Here is a 19,177-nt window from a genome sequence, read left to right as displayed (position 1 = left end):
AACACTGTCACGCCACGGGAGTGCCTGTGACTTCAGGTGGGCCAGGTACATTCACCCATTCCAATCTCACCACAGATTCTATGGAAGTGAAACCCATCATGACCAGAAAGCTGCGGAGGCGACCTAATGATCCCGTCCCCATTCCAGACAAGAGGAGGAAACCTGCTCCTGATATCCATTTGCATCGAGCTTGATTGCTTTTCCTTAGTTCTACTGAATCTTTGCTGTCCTGGTAGCTATCATTCTTCATCCTGCAAAACCCAGCAGTATTCGATGGGGTCGGGGAGCCTCCAGTGCAAGGTTCACAGAATATAGGTATGTGGAGAGGTGCTCCCTAGTGGAAGGTGAGGTCAGCTCCAACAAGCTTCCAGAGTTCAAGGACAACTGAAAACTTGATGCTCCTTAATTTTTTGACTTGCAGTATCTGCCTTCATGTACCTTAGTCACTCCATCTCTAAGTGGAGGATTGCAGACCGTTCTTGCAGTAAAGCAGATGAAATTTCAGTCAGCGTAAAGAAGCTGTGTAGCCACAGAAATAGTTAAGGGAAACAACATCTTTATCTCGGTGCTTTGGGAGGTTGAGGTAAGATCCCTGTGAGTTTCAGGCTAGTGGGGCCTACAGACGGGACTGTGCTTCAAAGACATTAATGAAGCTGGTCGTAGTGGCAGCTTATGCCCACCTGAGAGGCAGAGGAAGTAAGATCACTGTGAGTTCAAGGCCAGCTTGAGACTACAGAGTGAATATACCAGGTCAGCCGGGGCTACAGGAAGACCCTACCTCAAAAAGCCAAAACAAAACAGCCCAACAACCACACTAAGGCTGGAGAGTTGGCTCAGAAGTTAAGGTGCTTGCCTGCAAAGCCAGAGGACCCAGGTTTGATTACTCAGTACCCATGTAGATGGATGCATGAAGTGGCACATGCATCTGGAGTTCATTTGCAGTGGCTAGAGGCCCTGGCCTGCCCATTATCTCTATCGGCCTCTCCTCTCCTCTCTCATGTTTTCTTTCCCAAATAAATAAAAATTAATTTAAAAAAGATGTGTGCCACCACACCTAGCCACCTTAACATCTTCAATCCCAGCATTTAAGAGGTAGGAGGATCACTGTGAGTTTGAAGCCAGCCTAGGACTACAGAGTGAATTCTACGTCGGCAGGGCTAAAGTGAGACCCTACCTTGGAAAACAAACAAAATTGTTAAGCAGCTAGTTGTGGTGGCACACACATTTGGTCCCAGTACTGTGGAGGATCACGTGAGTTTGAGGCTGCTTTGAGACTACATATTGAATTCCAGGTCGGCTTGGGCTAGAGCCAAACCCTACTTCAAACAAACAAATAGCAACAACAACAACAAAACAATTGGTTATGGAAGCCACACAGGGAGATTAGTGTTCCTTCTATCCCTCTTAAGGAGATTAAATAGCCATTTGTCCAGAGTTGTTCAGTCATTTATCTGCCACCAGCCAAAGACTAACTTCAGGTCCCTTTACCTTCATACCAGGATGGAAGTTGCTGAGGAAGAAAAACTTTTACTTGTGTGTTTGGAAGTCTTCAGATCTTGGAATACAAGCCCTGATAACTTCAGGGTGAGACGGTTACCGTTCTATGTCCTGTGCTTCATTGCAGATAGCCAGTGAATCTCAGCTTGCCAGCAGTTTGTAAGGTGGTGGAAAGTGGATTCTTTTTTAGTCCTGATAACTATAACATTTCATAGGAGAGTGGGCCTTTTTTTTTCTTTATTTTATTTTTATTTATTTGATGGGCAGATAAGAGTTGAGAGAATGGGTGCCCCAGGGCCTCTAGCCTCTGCAAACAAATTCCAGATGCATGCACCACCTTGTGTATCTGGCTTATGTGGGTCCTGGGGAATTGAACTTGTGTCCTTTGGCTTTGTAGGCAATCACCTTACTACCAGGACATCTCGCCGGTCCATTTTTTTTAATTTAAAATTTATTTATTTATTTGACAGAGAATGGGTGCACCAGGGCCCCCAGCCACTGCAAACAAACTCAACACAAATGCTACCTTGTACATCTGGCAAACATAGGTCGTGGAGAATCAAATGAGCACATCACTCCAAACGAACTCCAGATGCATGTGCATCTGGCTTATGTGGGTTTTGGGGTGTCTAGCCTGGTTCCTTATGCTTCGTAGGCAAGTCCCTTAACTGCTAAGCCATCTCTCTAGCCCAAGAGTGGACTTTTCAAGAAGCAAATTGTTACTGTGAAAACATCAGTTGCCATAGTCGGTTCTAAAATACCTGTAGCAGTGTGGTAATTTCTGTTGCATTGGAAGTCATACTCTTCTGACACATTTCTTTAACTCTCAACACCTCAGCTAAACTATTTATTAACAGATGAACAGATCATGGAGGACCTGAGGACGTTAAACAAGGTACAGTTTGATGTGTTTGCAAGCTCATGTTTGACATAGCTTTCCACCTTATTTTGTCCCCTGGTACTTGTTATCACAACACCTTGGACACTCCCATCTGACATGATTTTCTCTTAAGATTGTTTTTTCTTCTTACAGCTTAAGTCACCCAAGAGACCAGGTGAGTATATTTGTGCAATCTTTTTGTATTATGTTGTTGGAAAATAACTTGTATACCTGTCAGGGAATTGTTGGAGTTTTCAAGAATAAAATGTTCATTATTTGCCCAAGATGAAAACTGAAGGGAATTATAATTGTATTATATTAATTATAATTCTATCCCTCCCCTGATTTTTTTTTTCTTTTTTCTCTGAAACCCTTCCCTCCTGGTTTTTTTTTTTTTTTAATTTCACTAGGTTACTTTTGTTTTTCCTTAGGCTTTTTTTTTTTTTTTAAACAAAAGAGACATTTGATTGGTGTTTAAAGGTTTCCCTTTGTGTAGGCCTGATCACAAGACTTGGGTTACACATCCAGCTTTGAACATGAAAGCAGAGGCTTTTCTAGTGTCACTCGCTTTCTGTAGTCAGGTCCGAGGCACTATTGTTCCAGTGGTGTTTTTGGCCTTGTCTTGGTCAGACAGTGATGCTGCACCTAGTCCCTAGTCCTAGTTCACCGCGCTTCCTTCCAGAACAGCACTAAAAATCAGTGCTAGTTGCAAAGTAGAATTCTGAGGTGGTCCTATTTTTTGATGTTCTGAGCACTGATTACTCCCAGATCCCTCCACTGACTTCATCTTCCTGAGTAAAAACAGGACTTCTTTCCTCTAGACCTTCCACGGGCCCCTGCGGTCAGAGTCCTGAGGTGCAAAGTCATGAGGGAGCTAGGTGACTACACTTTAGACTGAACTAACCACAGCTTTGCACATCACCTCACTTTCAGCCTCGTTGGGGCTGGTAGTTGTCCTCAGGCTCTTAGTTCTCGGCATGGCTTTGTGCGCTTGCACATGCGACCTTTGCCTCAAGGTTCTCCTCTGCTCACTGAGATTAATCTGTACCTTGCCTTCTTGGGCTGTTTTGTAGAGTACTGTGCTGATTGGTTATCCACTGTTAAATTTTTGGGTCAATGTAGTGACCTCCTTGCAGTGAAGGACCACTGTATTGCACATGCCAGTCTGTAGCAAATGGAGCCTGTGAATGGTCACTGTGTCCAGCTTGGGTAACTTAGCCAGATCTTGTTTCTAAACAAGTGTGTAGTTAGGTTCCCCTGTGTTCTGGTTGGTTGGGGTTATGCCACCCTTGCACTGGAGGCATAGTGTTACTTCTGGGCCTCTGCTTGGTCACATGTTCATCACGTGCTCTGGTTCCTTTAGCCTCTCCTGGTTCTCCTGAACACTTACCCGCCACACCTGCAGAGTCTCCAGCCCAGCGATTTGAGGCTCGGATAGAAGATGGCAAACTGTACTATGACAAAAGATGGTAAGTTAAGAGAAAACACAGAGAGCTTAGCAGTCTTGAAGAGCCATACAGAGGGTTGCGCTGTGTGTGCTTATTATTTCAGTTTATCTGCTGCTGACTGTATGTTTTCATGTATTTATTTACTTCGTGTGTGTGCTCATGCATGTGTGTGGGGGCCAGAGGTTGACATTGGGTGTTTTTTATTGCTGTGTACCTTATGTTTTGAGATGAGGTCTTGCAGAACCCAAAGCTCACTGATTTGAGTAGACTAGCTAGCCATAAAGCCACCCCAGCACGGAACTCACAGCTGTGTGGGTTTCGGGATCCAGATTCAGACCCTCACACTTGGTTGGCAAGCCATCTCCCCAGCTCCTGTTTCGTCCGTCCATCCATCCGTCCATCCATCCATCTATCTATCTATCACCATCATCTATCTATCTTATTTATTTATTTTGTTTTGAGGTAGGTTCTCACTCTAGCCCAGGCTGACCTGTAATTCACTGTGTAGTCTCAGGCTAGCCTTTAACTCATGGCAATCCTCCTACCTCTGCCTGTCAAGTGCTGGGATTAAAGAAGTGTGCCACCATGCCTGGCTACGTTCATTTTATTTTTTACAGTGCTATTGATTGAGTTCAGGGCTTCTACTTTCCAAATGCTGTGATTCTGGCCCTAACTCTCATTGATTTTTTAAAAATTTTGTTTATTTATTTGAGAAAGAGAATGGGTGCTCCAGGGCCTCCAGCCATGCAAACAAACTCCAGATGAATGGCCACCTTGTGTATCTGGCTTTACATGGGTTCTGGGGAATCAAACTTGGGTCCTTTGGTTTTGCTGGCAGCTAGCTTAACCACTAAGCCATCTCTCCAGCCCTGTCATTTTATTTTTAATTATTTTTAGTTTTTTTTTTTTTTTTGGTTTTTCAAGGTTGGGTCTCACTCTAGCTCAGGCTGACTTGCAATTCACTAGGGAGTCTCAGGGTGGCCTTGAATTCATGGTGATCCTCCTCCCTCTGCCTCCTGAGTGCTGGGATTAAAGGCTTGTGCCACCACGCCTGGCAAGTTTTATTGTTTTTGAGGCATAGTCTCACTGTAGCCTAGGCTGGCCTTGGACCCATGGTGATCCTTCTACCTCTGCCTCCTGAGTGCAGAGATCTAAGCATGGGCAACAGCACCTGGCCTCATTCTCTGTAAATGGGCTTCTACTTGTAGTCACATGTACCAGCAGCCAGCCGCGGATGCTGCTCTTCAGTCTCTGAGAGCAGTCATTCTCAGAATGTGCGCTGTGGAAGGGCCAGGGTGTGTGTGTCTCTCTCTCACCTCTATTTCTGTGTGCTAAAGGTTGTGAATGTCCTGTGGACTGAAGGATTTTGTGGTCAGGTAATTGTTGATTAAGCTAAATAGGTCTGCCAGCACACATTGCATGTTTCTGATGTGTTAGTGGGTGTTTGATTTGGCAGCCTGTTTTGCTTTTCTTGTGTCACCCCACTGCTAAAGTGTTCCAGTAAACTTGGGAAATTGTACCCTAAAACATAAGTAGTTTAGCTGTCAGGTAGACCTTCTGTCAGCAGTTTTCACTGGAAAGGAAATGGCAGTGCAGTAGTAAGGAACCTGCCTTGTGATTAGATGTTCCTGTAGGTATTAGACTGCCCTGGATCGTGCCATCTCTTCCAGGCTCTTGAAGGTCTGGCATGCTACTTGTTTTTCATTGACACTGGGTAGGCAGATGCTCACTTACCACATTAGGTCAGAGAGTTACAGCTGGACTTTGTATTTGGATGTATTGAGAATGGCTGGGTCATCATGTGCACTCTATAATTAACCATTTACATTGGCCATATGAGTGTGACCACATACAACATATACCTTTGAGTTTCAATATTTTTGTTTAGCCAAAGTTCCAAACTTAGGATGATGGTATGACTTTTTGAGTTTGTTACCTTACAATGTAGAGCTGAGTTTTAGATACCAGAATCCATGATATTCAGTTCTCTTGTATAAAATTACATAGTAGTTTCTTATAAATGTAAGCATGTCTTCCTATATATTTTATTTTTTTAAATATTTATTTGAGGGAAAGGGAGAGAATGGGCGTTCCAAGGCGTCTAGCCACTGCAAATGAACTCCAGGCACATGCACCGTCTTGTGTATATGGCTTTACATGGGTACTGGGGAATCAAACCTGGGTCCTTTGGCTTTGCAGGCAAGTGTGTTAACTGCTAAGCCATCTCTACAGTTCATCTTGCTCGTTTTTTTTTTTTTTTTTAAATTCTTCCTATATGTTTTAAATCACCTCAAGATTTCTAGATTTCTTTTTTTTTTTTTCCCCTCCCGAGGTAGGGTCTCACTCCTGCCCAGGCTGACCAGGAACTCACTGTAGTCTCAGGGTGGCCTTGAACTCATAGTGATCCTCCTACCTCTGCTTCCCGAGTGCTGGGATTAAAGGCGTGTGCCACATGCCTGGCAACCTCTAGATTTCTTATACCTATGCAGATGTTATGTAACAAGAAGAACATGTTATTAGTACAGACAGTTTCCAAGCATTTTCTCTCCGCAGTGAGTGGAATGCATGGATGTGGATGGAGTGTATGGGTCCATGCTGACCGTTCTTATCAAAACACTTCATCATGCTTACATAAATCATCTCATCATTTATGTCTCATCATGCCTACATAAATCGGTCTCAGTGAGTTCATCCCCAGTAGATGAAGGAGGCTTGCTTTGTCAGCCTGATGTAGTGACATTGGCCCTTCTCATCTGACTGTTGGGCATTCTTCAAGGACAGACGTTGCTTTCTTAATGTCCCCTACTAGAACACATTACCACTAGGTGGCAGGCCCTGGCTGCTCCACACATTGGATGTAAAATAAGATGAAAAATGTTTCTAATAATGAAAACCAAATAACCTTTAAAGATCAAGCCACAGATAAGAGCCGTCTTTGAACACGATGAGATTTATCACCAGCATCTTTACGCTCGGTGAGTCTTAGCGCCGCGTGATATTTCAGGCGGAGTTCATTCTGTAATTGCGTTGCCTCAGCTCTTCCTCTTTCTGAACTTAATCCTGAGACTTTATGAGACGTGTCTTGAGGATGAGAATGCAGGGAAATAAAATTCTATTTTTTTAAAGAAAGGATCCATAGTGACTGGGGTTTTGTAATCTAAACAAAAGTATGGTATGATGTGTTGGAAATTTAAAGCAATTTAAAGGAGCTTTCACCATCTTCCTTCTGTGAGTACAAAGCATTTGAAAACTAATGTTTCTAGAAGCATTTTACTTTATCAGCACGTTGAAAAGTTGTCATTAAATAGACCTTGAGATGTTGATTTCATCTCTCCTGTATTTGGTACGTTTCTTCTGTGGCTTGTGGCATCAGAGCTGCTACTGAGTGTTGAAAGGTGAGTCCTGCTAAAGGACTCACCTGTGAGAACCAGCTCGTTACCTCTCAGCAGGCCTTTGCACTTGTGTTCACATTAGAGGCTTGTTTTTCTTTTTGTGGCAACATGGCCTGTGGCCGAGGGCACCACTGACTCAGGTGCTGCTGTTCAGTGGCACAATGTCCTAGGAGACCTAGGAGAGGAGTGTTAGTGGTAAGCATGTTTCCTTCAGTGAGATCCTGGCCTCCTATCTTGGGGGTTTTTTTTGTTTTTTGTTTTTTTCTGAGGTAGGGTTTTACGGTAGCCCAGTCTGACCTGGAATTGACTATGTTGTCTCAGGTGGCCTTGAGCTCTCGGCAGTCCTCCTACCTCTGCCTTCCCAGTGCTGGGACTAAAGGTGTGCACCACTACACCCGGCCTTGGCGAGGTAGAGTCTCACTGTAGTCCAGGCTGACCTGAAATTGACTGTGGAGTCTCAGGGTGGCCTCGAACTCACAATGAACCTCCTGCCTCTGCCTCCCAAGTGCTGGGATTAAAGGCGTGCGCCACCACGCCCAGCTTGGCCTCCTATCTTAAAGGCTGCATTTATTTTGAAAGATAAGCATCTCCCCTCACTTGGTCTTCTTTTTTTTAAAGATCTGTTTTTATTTATTGAGGGGGGGTGGGGAGAATAGGCTCTCCAGGGCCTTTAGCCACTGCAAATGGACTCCAGATGCATGTGCCACTATCTGGCTTACATGCAACCTGGAGAACCAGACCTGGGTCCTTAGGCTTCATGAAAGGCAAGAACTTAACTGCTAAGTCATCTCTCCAGCCCTCTCTTGGTCTTTTTTTAAAGGCATTTTAGATCAGGTGGTAAGCTTGCCTCACATTTTGATTTGGACTAATAACTCCTCTCTGAAAATACTGTGAAAGCAGCTGGTATTTTAAAATAACTGACTAATGATGGCAGACTCTTCTTGCCTCCCTTTCCTCTCTTTCCTTTAAATCTAGAGCTGCTGCTGTGAGTCAAAAATGAAGTCACTTGCTTGCTAGCAGATTTAACCCTCCAGCTCTCAGTTAACACCAAAGGCACTTAACTCCAAAGAATGACTTATTTCTAGATAACACACCCCCTTGAGGTTCTAGAGCTTTTAGGTACTTTAAAGATTTGGCAAATGAAGCATTAAGATTTCCAGTGAAGGGCTGTAGAGATGGTTGAGTGGTCAGGGTTCTTTCCTGCAAAGCCTAATGACCCGGGTTTGATTCCTTGGTACCCACATAAAGCCAGATGCACAAAGTAGCGCTTGCATCTGGAGTTTGTTTGCAGTGACTGGAGGCCCTGGTGTTTCCTCCCTCAGTACCCTCCCCCCTTCTTCTCTCTCTGCTTGCAAGTGAATAAAATTTTTTACAAAAAGATTCCCATGAAGTTCAGAATTCAGTTCTCTCTACTCCATGCCCCACCTTTGGACACACCTTCTAAAGAAACTGCCCTTCCCCCCACCAATGGAATAGTAATTATTCTAGTTCATTGGGTTTAACACCAAGGCCCAAAACCTTAAGCTCTTAATTGTAGGATTCCCAGGTCCGAATTTCTATTAGTAATGAAGTCAGTTTGATATTCTGGGATGATTTTTCTGAGGCTGTTTAAAGTGTTAGTCTCAGCAGCTGAATCATAGCTGGTAAAATGGGCTAATGGGCAAAACAAACTGATTTTTTTTTTAAATTTTTTTTTGTTTATTTATTTATTTGAGAGTGACAGAGAGGAGGAGGAGAGAGAGACAGAGAGACAGAGAGAGAGAGAGAAATAATGGGCACGCCAGGGCTTCCAGCCACTGCAAACGAATTCCAGACGCGTGCGCCCCCTTGTGCATCTGGCTAACGTGGGACCTGGGGAACCGAGCCTTGAACCGGGGTCCTTAGGCTTCACAGGCAAGCGCTTAACCGCTAAGCCATCTCTCCAGCCCACAAACTGATTTTTACTAAATGAGCTCTGTGTGTGTGTGTGTGTGTTTCAAGGTAGGGTCGTACTCTAACCAGGCTGACCTGGAATTCACTGTGTAGTCTCAGAGTGGCCTCAAACTCCATGACGATCCTCCTACCTTTGCCTCCTGATTGCTGGGATTAAAGGTGTGCGCCACCATGCCCAGCTTAATGAACTCTATTAATGTAGCCTTTTAATATTTTTATTTTTTATGTTAGAGAGAGAGAATGGGCATGCCAGGGCCCCTGGGCACTGTAATCAAATTCCGGATATGTGTGTCAGCTTGTGCATGTGTCATCTTGTGCGTCTGCCTTCTGGGCCCTTAGGCTTTGCAGGCGAGCACCTTAATCACTAAGGCATCTCTCTATTCCTCTAAATATATATACACATATATATGTGTATATGCATCTGTATACGGTTAAAGAAATAGTATTCTTTTTAATTTTTATTTATTTATTTTTAAAAACTTTGTATTTGTGAGACAGAGAAAGACAGATAGAGAGAATGGGTATGCCGGTGCCTTCAGCCACTGCAAATGAAATCCAGACACATGGTGTGATTCCTTGGGAATTGAACCTGGATCCTTTGGCTTTGCAGGCAAGTGCCTTAACCACTAAGCCATCTCTCCAGCCTGTTTTTTCTTTTAGAATTTTTAATTTTTTAAGAATTTATTTAAGAGAGAATGGGTGCACTAAGGCCCCTTTCCATTGCAGATAACTCCCTTCTCTTGTTCAACTTTGTGTGTAGTGTCTGGTTTTACATGGATACTGGGGAATCAAACCCCGGCAGCTGGGCCTTGCAAGCAAGTGCCTTTAGCTGCTCAACCATCTTTTGAGCATTTCTTTCTTTTTTTAAAGGTTATAGTCTTTAATCCCCTCTTCTTTCAGGGCCCTCTTCAGTAGGGCTACTGGTGTTCACTGTGTGGCAATTAGGGGCTCAGTCTCTTGGGGGTTGTTAGCTAATATATTAGGATAATCCAGTCCACCCTGTGGTTCTTAGGATCTTCCTGTTCTCTCTTCCACAACAATCCCTGAGCCTTGGTGGGTATGTTAGCAGTTAGTTTTAGTGTTGAGTTTTCTGTAGCCATTGGATAGAAATACAGCTACAGTGTGTTTCAATTAATCGCAGTGTTTGTTGCTGTTTTCCTGGAGGTGGTTGTCAGGCTGGCATTGGGAGCAATACTTACGATGCTGCTTTCTCTGTAGTTTTCCTGGACCCCAGCCCTACATGCGTGTCTTTACTATAAGCACTAGAACACAGTAGGTGGTGTAGCTACCTTAACTTTGCCAGGACAGAGCATCAAGCCAAAGGCAGCTGAGAGGAGGAAAAGGTTTATTTTAGTTTACAACTCTAGGGGAAGCTTCATGATGGCAGGAAAAAGATGACAGGAGCAGGAGCTGTACATCAGGTGCAAAACAGCAGTATGAGAGTGAGCCTAGTTCTGGCAAGAGGGTACTGACTATAACACCCCTAAACCTAGTGCCAGCAACACCTCCACCATGGCTCCATCTCCCAAATTGCCACCAGCTGGGACCAAGCATTCAAAACTTACGAATTTATGAAGACACGTGATTCAACCACCACATTAGGCATAATGAGTTTTCCGCTCTGCTTCGTATCGAGTGTAGCTCAGCTTGAAATGCTCTTGTCCACCACTCTGCCGCCTACCTTCATCAGCTATTCAAAAAGAAGCAGCAGAGTGACTAGAGGCTGGTTGCACTGTTTTTGTTTCTTTCATGACCCAATCCCCAAAGGGTTACTGCCATCATTGAAGGCATTGCTATTTACATAGCATTGCTGGCTAAGGGAGGTGTGAGAGTGCTCCTCACGCATTGTAATTCAGACTGTGGTGTCACTGCCTAGCATAATGAAGGCCCTCTGACCCAGTGTGCCAGCTAATGTGTGGCCAAGGAGACTTTCAGGCTTAGATCTAGCAGTCTTGCTGTCATTGCATTTATGATTCACTTTGTGTTAGTAGTGTTTTCAGAAAGTAAATTTCTTGGAAACCTTAGTTTTCAGTTGCTAAGTTGATGTGGTAAAGCGATCTAGAGTCTGGACCAGAGAAAGCTCACTGTGGGAACTGATATTCAGCAGATACTTAATTGTTTGTGTAAGACAAAGCTGCCTTATTTACCCAGAGAAGTATTAGCACAATGCCCTGCTTTGCTGGGAGTTGATAGGAGTTTGTGGGTGTCTGTCTTCAGCCAGCAGGAACCAAGGGTTATGTTCTGGCCTTGAGTGGACTGGGCTGGCTAGGTCCAGGACTCCCAGAAGTAATCAGCTAGTATTCTTAGCTTCTGTAACCCAGCAGCTGTTCTTTGACGTCGTGGTCCCATTGGTGACCAGCATCGGATCTCACGTCTATCCTTGGCCTTGCTGCTCAACTGGGTAAGTTGGAAGTGGCCCTGCACTGCCTGCCCAGGAGAGGGCATCTGCCTCCTGCCTACCCACAGCAGCTGTCCCAGCTGCCCAGGCCAAGCCCTGTGGTATTCCTCAGGGTGGGTCATTCAGAACAGTGTCTAGTGAACATGTAGTGTTCCCTCTGTTGTGACTGAAGCTCTGACAGCAGGGACCTTTGTGGCCTTGTTCACTGTCCCACTTGCTCCTTCCTCAGTGGTGAACTTGTGATTCCTGAGTACTTTTGAATGCATGTCTAAATTAAGGGCTGAATATACCATTCCTTCTTGTTAGACAAATAGAAAACCAGTAACTACTGCTACTGAGAGCATCTATTTGGCCCACCCGGCCTCCTTCAGTGTTTTGGGATGAGGCCAGAACATACAATGGAGATTTTACTTTAAGTTTCTTTTTTTTTTTTAACTTTTTTGAGTTGGGTCATATTGTTCAAATAATAATATAAATTATGGCTGGGTATGGTGGTGCAAGCTTCTAATCCAGCTACTTGAGAGGATGAGGCAGGAGGATTGCATGTTGAAGGTCTACTGGGCTACCAAGTGAGTTCAGGGCCAGTCTGTGTAACTTAGTAAGACTGTGTCTCTCAAGATAAAGTAAAAAAGGGGACTGAGGATTATAGCTTTAAGGTAGAGTGCGCCTAGCTAATACATGGTGTTATGTCATCTTTAAAAGGTCATATAACATATATAACAGCTGTCCACCCTTCCTTGACCTTTTTTTCTTTTGGGGAGGAGGGGCAAGGAATGTCAACTTTAAATCGTGGAGGTCTGAGGTCACCTGGTCCAAGGGCGGAAGGTAGTATTCATGTGAAACCTGCTGACACCCACACTTTGTCAAGTACAAGGTTGACTCCTCCTTTGTTACTGTGACCTGTGGTGGTGGTGCGGTTTCTTTCCCTGCCCCTCCTCCTCCTGCTTTACATTTGTGATGTTTTTGGCAGGTACCACAAGAGCCAGGCCATCTACCTGGAGTCAAAGGACAACCAGAAGCTGAGCTGTGTGATCAGCTCAGTTGGAGCCAATGAGGTAGGAGCCAAATTCTTTGCCCTGAGGAAAGCAAAATGTATTCTGTGAAGTGTGGAAAGCAGGACAAACCTTGCATGAAGGGTTTGGAAGGATGGTGGAGCCTGTCCCATGTGTGGGTTGTTGCTGAAGCCTGCCCCTTTAGGCGGAACTTTCTGCACACAGGCCCTCTTGAAGCATCTTCTCATGTTGGCCTGCTTGCCATCTGTGTGGTTGGTGTGCTCCTCCTGGTGGTCATAGTGTCCGGTCCATGCTTTGATTGCCTTGAGAGCCACCAAAGCTGATGCCAGGAGAGCAGGAGTCAGGCTGCGTTCACATCCCGCTGACAATGAGCTTGCCTAAGGAATATGCTCCATCCAGAACATTCCTAGGCGCTAACAGGTTTGTTACTTGCTATAAGGATTTAATGAGGCACCTAGCACATACTTCAGCGCCCAGTAAGTACTCAGTCAATGGTGTTTGTCCAGCTGGCATACAACTCCCTGCTTTTCCTCTTTCCATCTGATATGGCCAGCTGTGTCTTAAACAGCATGCTGCCAGGTTCATGCCTCAGGGTGTTGGTTTCCTGAGGTACTCCTGTAGGATGGGTTCTGGCTTAAATTTTTTTGTTTATTGTTACTGTTGTTTGTTTTGGTTTTCCGAGGTAGGTTCTCACTCTAGCCCAGGTTGAACTGGAATTCACTCTGTATTCCCAAAGTGGCCTTGAATTCACAGCGCTCCTCCTACCTGTGCCTCCTGAGTGCTGGGATTAAAGGCGTGCACCACCACGGCTGGCTGATTCTGGTTTTAAAGCTACTTGGAGTTCCACCTGATTATGATGGGACTGTCTGAGCTCCCACTGGCCCTTCATTAGGATATCAGCAGTGTCTAACTTGTACTTCTAGAATGTTTTAAAAGTCTGGAACTTTAATAGCTGCATTGGCTTGATCTTTTATCAGTCCACAAATGTCTGCAAAGAAATTGATTTTTACGTGTCTATCCTCTGTTACTTGTTTGTGCCAGTGCCAGTAAATCTAATGAAACTGGATTATGAAATACCTTAAGCCTCTTGTATTCTCCCAGCTTCCAAATTGAAAATGCCCTCAAAAGTGACAAATTTGCAAAATGGCTTTTACTTGAAAGTTAGGGAGAACCTTCCAGATAAGTAAATGTCATTCTTCTCTGGGCTCAGAGTCTGTGAGAGTCATCTGAAGCCTCACCAGAGTGGAGGTCCCAACAGAGAGACCCACCATTCCCCAGCAAAGATGCTTTGTGACTTCATGATGGAGTCTTTGCACCTGACTGTGTAGGCTCCTGTACAAAGCACATGTGGTTTCCTAGCACCTCACCTAATGTTTCACATATTGTCATAAGAGAATGTCAGCAAGTGGTTACACTGAAGTGTCTCCCAGAGTGGTGAGACCTGAGGACTCGGAGCCGCATGACTGGTGGTAAAGGAACCACTTAGTTTTCAGTTCCAATTCTGTTTCTGCTGTAGCAGGCGCTGGCCTTCAGCTGTGGACTTGAGCTCTGGCTGGGCTTGCTGAGTAGGTTAGAGTGTGAGTGACTCTCCAGACTTGCACTTGCTGGGGTCGGTTTTCTGTTTAAAATGGAGCTGCAAGACGCTCAGTGTCATGTCCGATCTTCAGCTTATTCCATTTTAAAGCAGTGTGCTCACCTGTCAGGTCTCTCTGGCTCAGTAATCACATTAAAGAAATCAAGATGAAACTGAGAATAAACTGTTCAGACCCTGAAGACTGACCAAGTGTGGATGAGGTGCATGCTTCACATGTCACTGATTTTTATTTATTTATTTATTTGAGGGAGAGAAAGACACAAGGAGAGAGAGAGAGAATGGGTGTGACATTCAGCCACTGCAAACAAACTCCAGATGCATGCACCACCTTCTTATGCATCTGGCTTATGTGGGCCCTGGGGAATTGAACTGAGGTCCTTTGGCTTTGCAGGCAAACGCCTTAACCACTAAGCCATCTCTTTAGCCCTGTCTTTTAAAAAAATATTCTTTATTTATTTGCAATGGGGAAGTGGGGGGAGAAAGAATATGAATATGGTGGGCCTGCCTGCCACTGCAAATGAACTCCAGATGTGTGCACCATTGTATGCATCTGGCTTTACATGAGTACTAGGAAATTGAACCCAGGCCACCAGGCTTTGAAAGCATCTTTAACAAACACTGAGCCATCCCTACAGCCTTAGGTGTTAATTAATTGCACAAGTCACTGAGAGCCAGGTGAGGAAAAGTAGAGATGTTTTAGTGGAAAAGAGTAAGCTGCCCAGTTCATTTGGAAACAAGTGACTCAGCCTTGCCAGTCTTGTTCTCTTGTGGACAACAGGGGCCCCCACAGGGCTCTTAGGTGAAGAAGCCCAGCAGCATGGACACACAGCCAGACTCCAAAGCCTGCCTTTCTACAGGGAGGCTTTCCCTTGCCTCCCTGGCTGCAGGATGCCACTTACCCAGGGCATTTATCAGCTCTGGCAGCCCCCTGCTGTGGTCCTTCAGAGAACTTGTCTGTGCTGCAAAATGCAAGAATCTCTACCCACCTGGGTCACAGGGAGACAGGGGTGAGCTTACTTCCGTTCTGGACGGCCTCAGCCCTCATGCTGTCCTGTGCGCTCCATATTTCCTTCTCTCTCAGCTGGAAATCTCTGCATTGGGAGGCTAAGTGAGAGGGCAGGGAAAGTATTTATAGATTTGACTGAAAAGGTGAGGTTCAAGCCTGGTGTGGTGGCACATGCCTCAGGAGGCTGAGGTAACAGGATTGCTGTGAGTCCAGGGCCAGCCTGAGACTACATAGTGAATTCCAGGTCAGCCTTGGCTAGAGCAAGACACTACCTAGGAGGAAAAGGAAAATGGTTGATGTTCATGGATGTCTCTTGTGTGTTGAGCATTTCTATAATCTAACTAAATTGAGAGTCCTAATAAGCAAATAGCCCCAGCATAGTGTGTTTTCTACACTGTCAGTAGAAGTGTGTGTGTGGGGGGGGGGGGGAGAGACGGGGAGGGGTGGGGAGAAAGTTGGCCAAGAGAAGTAAGTTCAAGGCTGAACTAACTTTCCACGTGAAGTGAGAGCCCATGCAAGCAGAGGCTGCCAGTGTTGTGCCTGGACATGCCCAAGCCGTGCAGATGCTTGTGACCCTCCATTTCCTCAGCCTCACTCATCCCATCCCCTGTCCCATCCTGTCCCACAGATCTGGGTGCGGAAGACCAGCGACAGCACCAAGATGAGGATCTACCTGGGCCAGCTCCAGCGTGGGCTCTTCGTGATCCGACGGCGCTCAGCGGCTTGACTTCTACAGTGTTCCTCTTCCCTTGACCCTTTTCTGGAGTGTTTATTTTTTGGTTTTCTCAATAGAAAATTCTTACATTACTGAGCCTAGCTACTTGACCTTGGACATCGGAGAACATTGTGGGCTCTATAAGGCACTTTTGTGGCCACTTCGCCTCTGTGCCCTTCTTTCCTTCCTGCGCTGCTTCCAGTCACCGTCCACTGCGGGACTCTTGACTGTCAGGAGTGTTGGGGGTTTTGATTTCTTCGTGTTTTGTATATACTTTCTTTTTCTTCACCTCTTTGAGTGAGGGGAAGCTCCTTAGATCCTTTTGCCTTGAGGAAAAGCAGGAAGGAAGGCACTGTACAGTGCATTTTCCTATTTGCGCCTGGTTAGTGGGTTATGGAGTCATTTCCCTTGTCACACCCACCTCACTGTTTCCCCAGAAGCTTGGGGCAGAGGTTCCAGCAGAAGGAGCTTCATTCTCCAGGCTCCCAGCCTTCTTGGAGAAGTAAACGCTCTGTAACATCGTCCTCATGCCATCTGCTCCACTGGCTGAGCAGCGGAACTTCTACCCTGGAGACTTTGCATCAAAGTCAATGAGTCTGGGGGAGGGAATGTTTCCTGTTTGCACCATGCTGAAGTTACCATGTTCTAAATGTTACTGAATGCAAGTGACGTGCACACACATTTGCCACCTCATAGGCTGGAAAAGGAAGTGGTAATTTCAGAAGTTTCATTTGTAATTCCTTTCTCACCTCAGTTCCCAAGTGACATATCCTACAGTGGTCATCTGGGCTCTCCCTCATAGGTGGGCAGACGTGGCTTTGTAATAATTGGAGACCTGTGGCCTCGTGTGTAGGTCATGGGTCACTGTCGCTGCTGGTGTCATTGCTGCTGTGGACTGTTCACACCAGCCATGGAAGCCTGTCGGGCCTCACGGAAGTTCTGGCCCACGTTAGCGTGAAGGAGAGCTCTGCTGCGCCTGCCGCCGGCCTGTGCGCGGCCTCAGACTTCACAGACAGCGGCTGCCCCGGGCCCTGCCCTCCTCGTGCTCCCTTACGCCGCGGTGGGGTCTTTCGCCATCAGTTGCTGTCTGCTGTGTTGGCATCTCTATTGGCAACCAGAAGTCCATTGGCCTCCTGAGAAGTCTTTACAAGTAATCCCTTTGGTCTCAAGCCCTGGACTCTTCATATTTTTTCTTGATGTGCGTAGCCTGCAGCAGGGCGGGGCCTGTGGTGACCATTACATCACTTCTGCTTTCCATAGACCAAAACGTTAATCGTCAGCAAAGACTTGTACAGACCTAGTTTTGTTCTAATTTATGTCCATCCCCCGACCCCTGTGTTGGAGTTTCTTAGAAAACAGGATAAACAACAGTGTTTATTAAAAGTTGCCCTACGTGCTGTGTTTCTTCTCTGCCCTCCCCTCCCCGTTGTCCCCTTGTTTACTGCAGTGAGCTAGATCATGGTAAGCAGAAGCTTGCCCCGAGGATGGGCTTCTGCTGGAATTGTCACTAGACTGGGGACAGTACCTGTCGGGTAGCTGCTGCCCACATTCCCCGCCCTGAGCTGGAGGTTCAGGACATGTGCTCCTCCATGTCCTGGGGTAGAGGTTCAGGACGTGTTCCCTAGTCTTTTTTTTTTTTTTTTAAGATTTTATTTTTATTTGTTTATTTATTAGACACAAGACAGAGAACAGGCCCGCTAGGGCCTCTAGCCACTGCAAACGAACTCCGGATGGCCACTATGCGTCTGGCTTACGTGAAACCAGGAAAATCAACCTGGGTCCTTAGGCTTCTCAGGCATGTGCTTTCACCACTAAGCCATCTCTCCAGCCCAACTTTTGCTCTTTTTAAGTTGACTTTTTTTTTCCCCCGAGGTAGGGTCTCACTCTGGCCCAGGCTGACCTGGAATTCACTATGGAGTCTCAGGGTGTCTTCAAACTCACGGTGATCCTCCTACCTCTGCCTCCCAAGTGCTGGGATTTAAGTTGACTTCTCTTGTGTTTCATTACAGTAATGGCAAGCTCACTAATGGTTGGGTCCTTCCACGGTGTAGAGGAGCCAAGTGTGTGGTATGGGCCATAGACCTGGGCAGCACAGGGTGTGCTCAGTGGGGGCCCACCCTCTCACCCTCCTGTCCTAAGCCGCCTTTGAGCTGCATTTCTCCATTTGATACAGTAGTCAGTAAACACCATCACGCTCCCAGATCAAATGATGCTGGTATCTTCATGCAAACTGCCTGTAAGATCCAGAGTCCAGCATTTGCCTAGTTCCTACGCAGCAGGCACTGCACACGTGACAAGAGTGGCGTGGGCTTCACAGGCCCACAGCCGCGTAGCGATGACTCCCATTTGGAAGCTTCACCCCTACTTGTGTTCTCCTGGGTCCACCTGGCAACAGACCCAGGCACAGACTTAGTGTTCACAGGAAGGCGGGCAAGGACTGAGAGTCCTTTGACGTCCAGGGACTCTCTCCAGCTCACACTGGAAGTGGCCGTCGATCTTGGGGTTACACACCCTGAGTATCCACAGCCACGCTGTGCTGTGTGGTCGATTTCGCCTGGGAGCCCGTGCATGCTGCCTTGCCTGTTTCCTTTCCTCATGGAACACTTGCAGTTGACTGTAAAGAAAGAATTATCAACCAGGGAGCTGGAGCTCACCGGTTAAGGCACTTGGCTGCAGAGCTAAAGGACCTCGGTTCGATTCCTCAGGACCCACGTAAGCCAGATGCAGGTGGCACATGGGTCTGGAGTTTGCAGAAGCTGGAAGCCCTGGTGCAGCCATTCTCTCTCTCTGCCTCTTTTCCTCGCTCAAGTAAATAAAAAAAATAAAAGGGCCGGGCATGGTGGTGCATGCCTTTAATCCCAGCCCTCGGGAGGTAGAGGTAGGATCACCATGAATTCAAGACCACCCTGAGATTACATAGTGATTTCCGGGTCAGCCTGAGCTAAAGTGAGACCCTACCTCAAAAGAAAGAAAGAAAAAAAGAACCTGGCTGGGCATGGTGGAGCACATCTTTAGTTTCAGCACTTGGAAGGCATAGGTAGGAGGATCGTTGTGAGTTCAATGCCTGCCAGAGATTATGGAGTAAGTTCCAGGTCAGCCTGGGCAACAGTGAGACCCTACCTGGGGGTTGGGGGCAATGCAGGGGAAGGCTTAGTTCATGGATAACTCTCAGGCATTGAACAATGCTATAATGAACCTAATCAAGAGTCTTAATAAGCAAATAGCCCAGCATAGTGTGCGTTCCACACAGCCAAGAAGGTTGTCTCTTGTTTTGTTTTGTTTTGTTTTGTTTCTGTTTTTCA

At 46.1% G+C, this 19,177-nt stretch overlaps 1 protein-coding gene across 1 annotated transcript in view; it reads left to right on the top strand.

The window, feature by feature from the left end:
- Suds3 (SDS3 homolog, SIN3A corepressor complex component) overlaps positions 1 to 17,261 on the top strand; it is a 38,706-nt gene extending 21,445 nt beyond the window's left edge. The window contains exons 7-12 of the mRNA XM_004664144.3: positions 76 to 171; positions 2,331 to 2,392; positions 2,531 to 2,552; positions 3,741 to 3,846; positions 12,518 to 12,602; positions 15,789 to 17,261. Coding sequence (XP_004664201.1) covers positions 76 to 171; positions 2,331 to 2,392; positions 2,531 to 2,552; positions 3,741 to 3,846; positions 12,518 to 12,602; positions 15,789 to 15,887 — 470 coding nt within the window. The 3' untranslated portion in view covers positions 15,888 to 17,261. The remainder of the gene's footprint in view (positions 1 to 75; positions 172 to 2,330; positions 2,393 to 2,530; positions 2,553 to 3,740; positions 3,847 to 12,517; positions 12,603 to 15,788) is intronic.
- Positions 17,262 to 19,177: the final 1,916 nt, after the last annotated feature.

The sequence above is a fragment of the Jaculus jaculus genome, chromosome 13 (genome assembly GCF_020740685.1).
Source record: "Jaculus jaculus isolate mJacJac1 chromosome 13, mJacJac1.mat.Y.cur, whole genome shotgun sequence".
In the NCBI taxonomy this organism is placed as follows: Eukaryota; Metazoa; Chordata; class Mammalia; order Rodentia; family Dipodidae; genus Jaculus; species Jaculus jaculus.
This window is presented reverse-complemented; position numbering and strand designations above follow the sequence as displayed.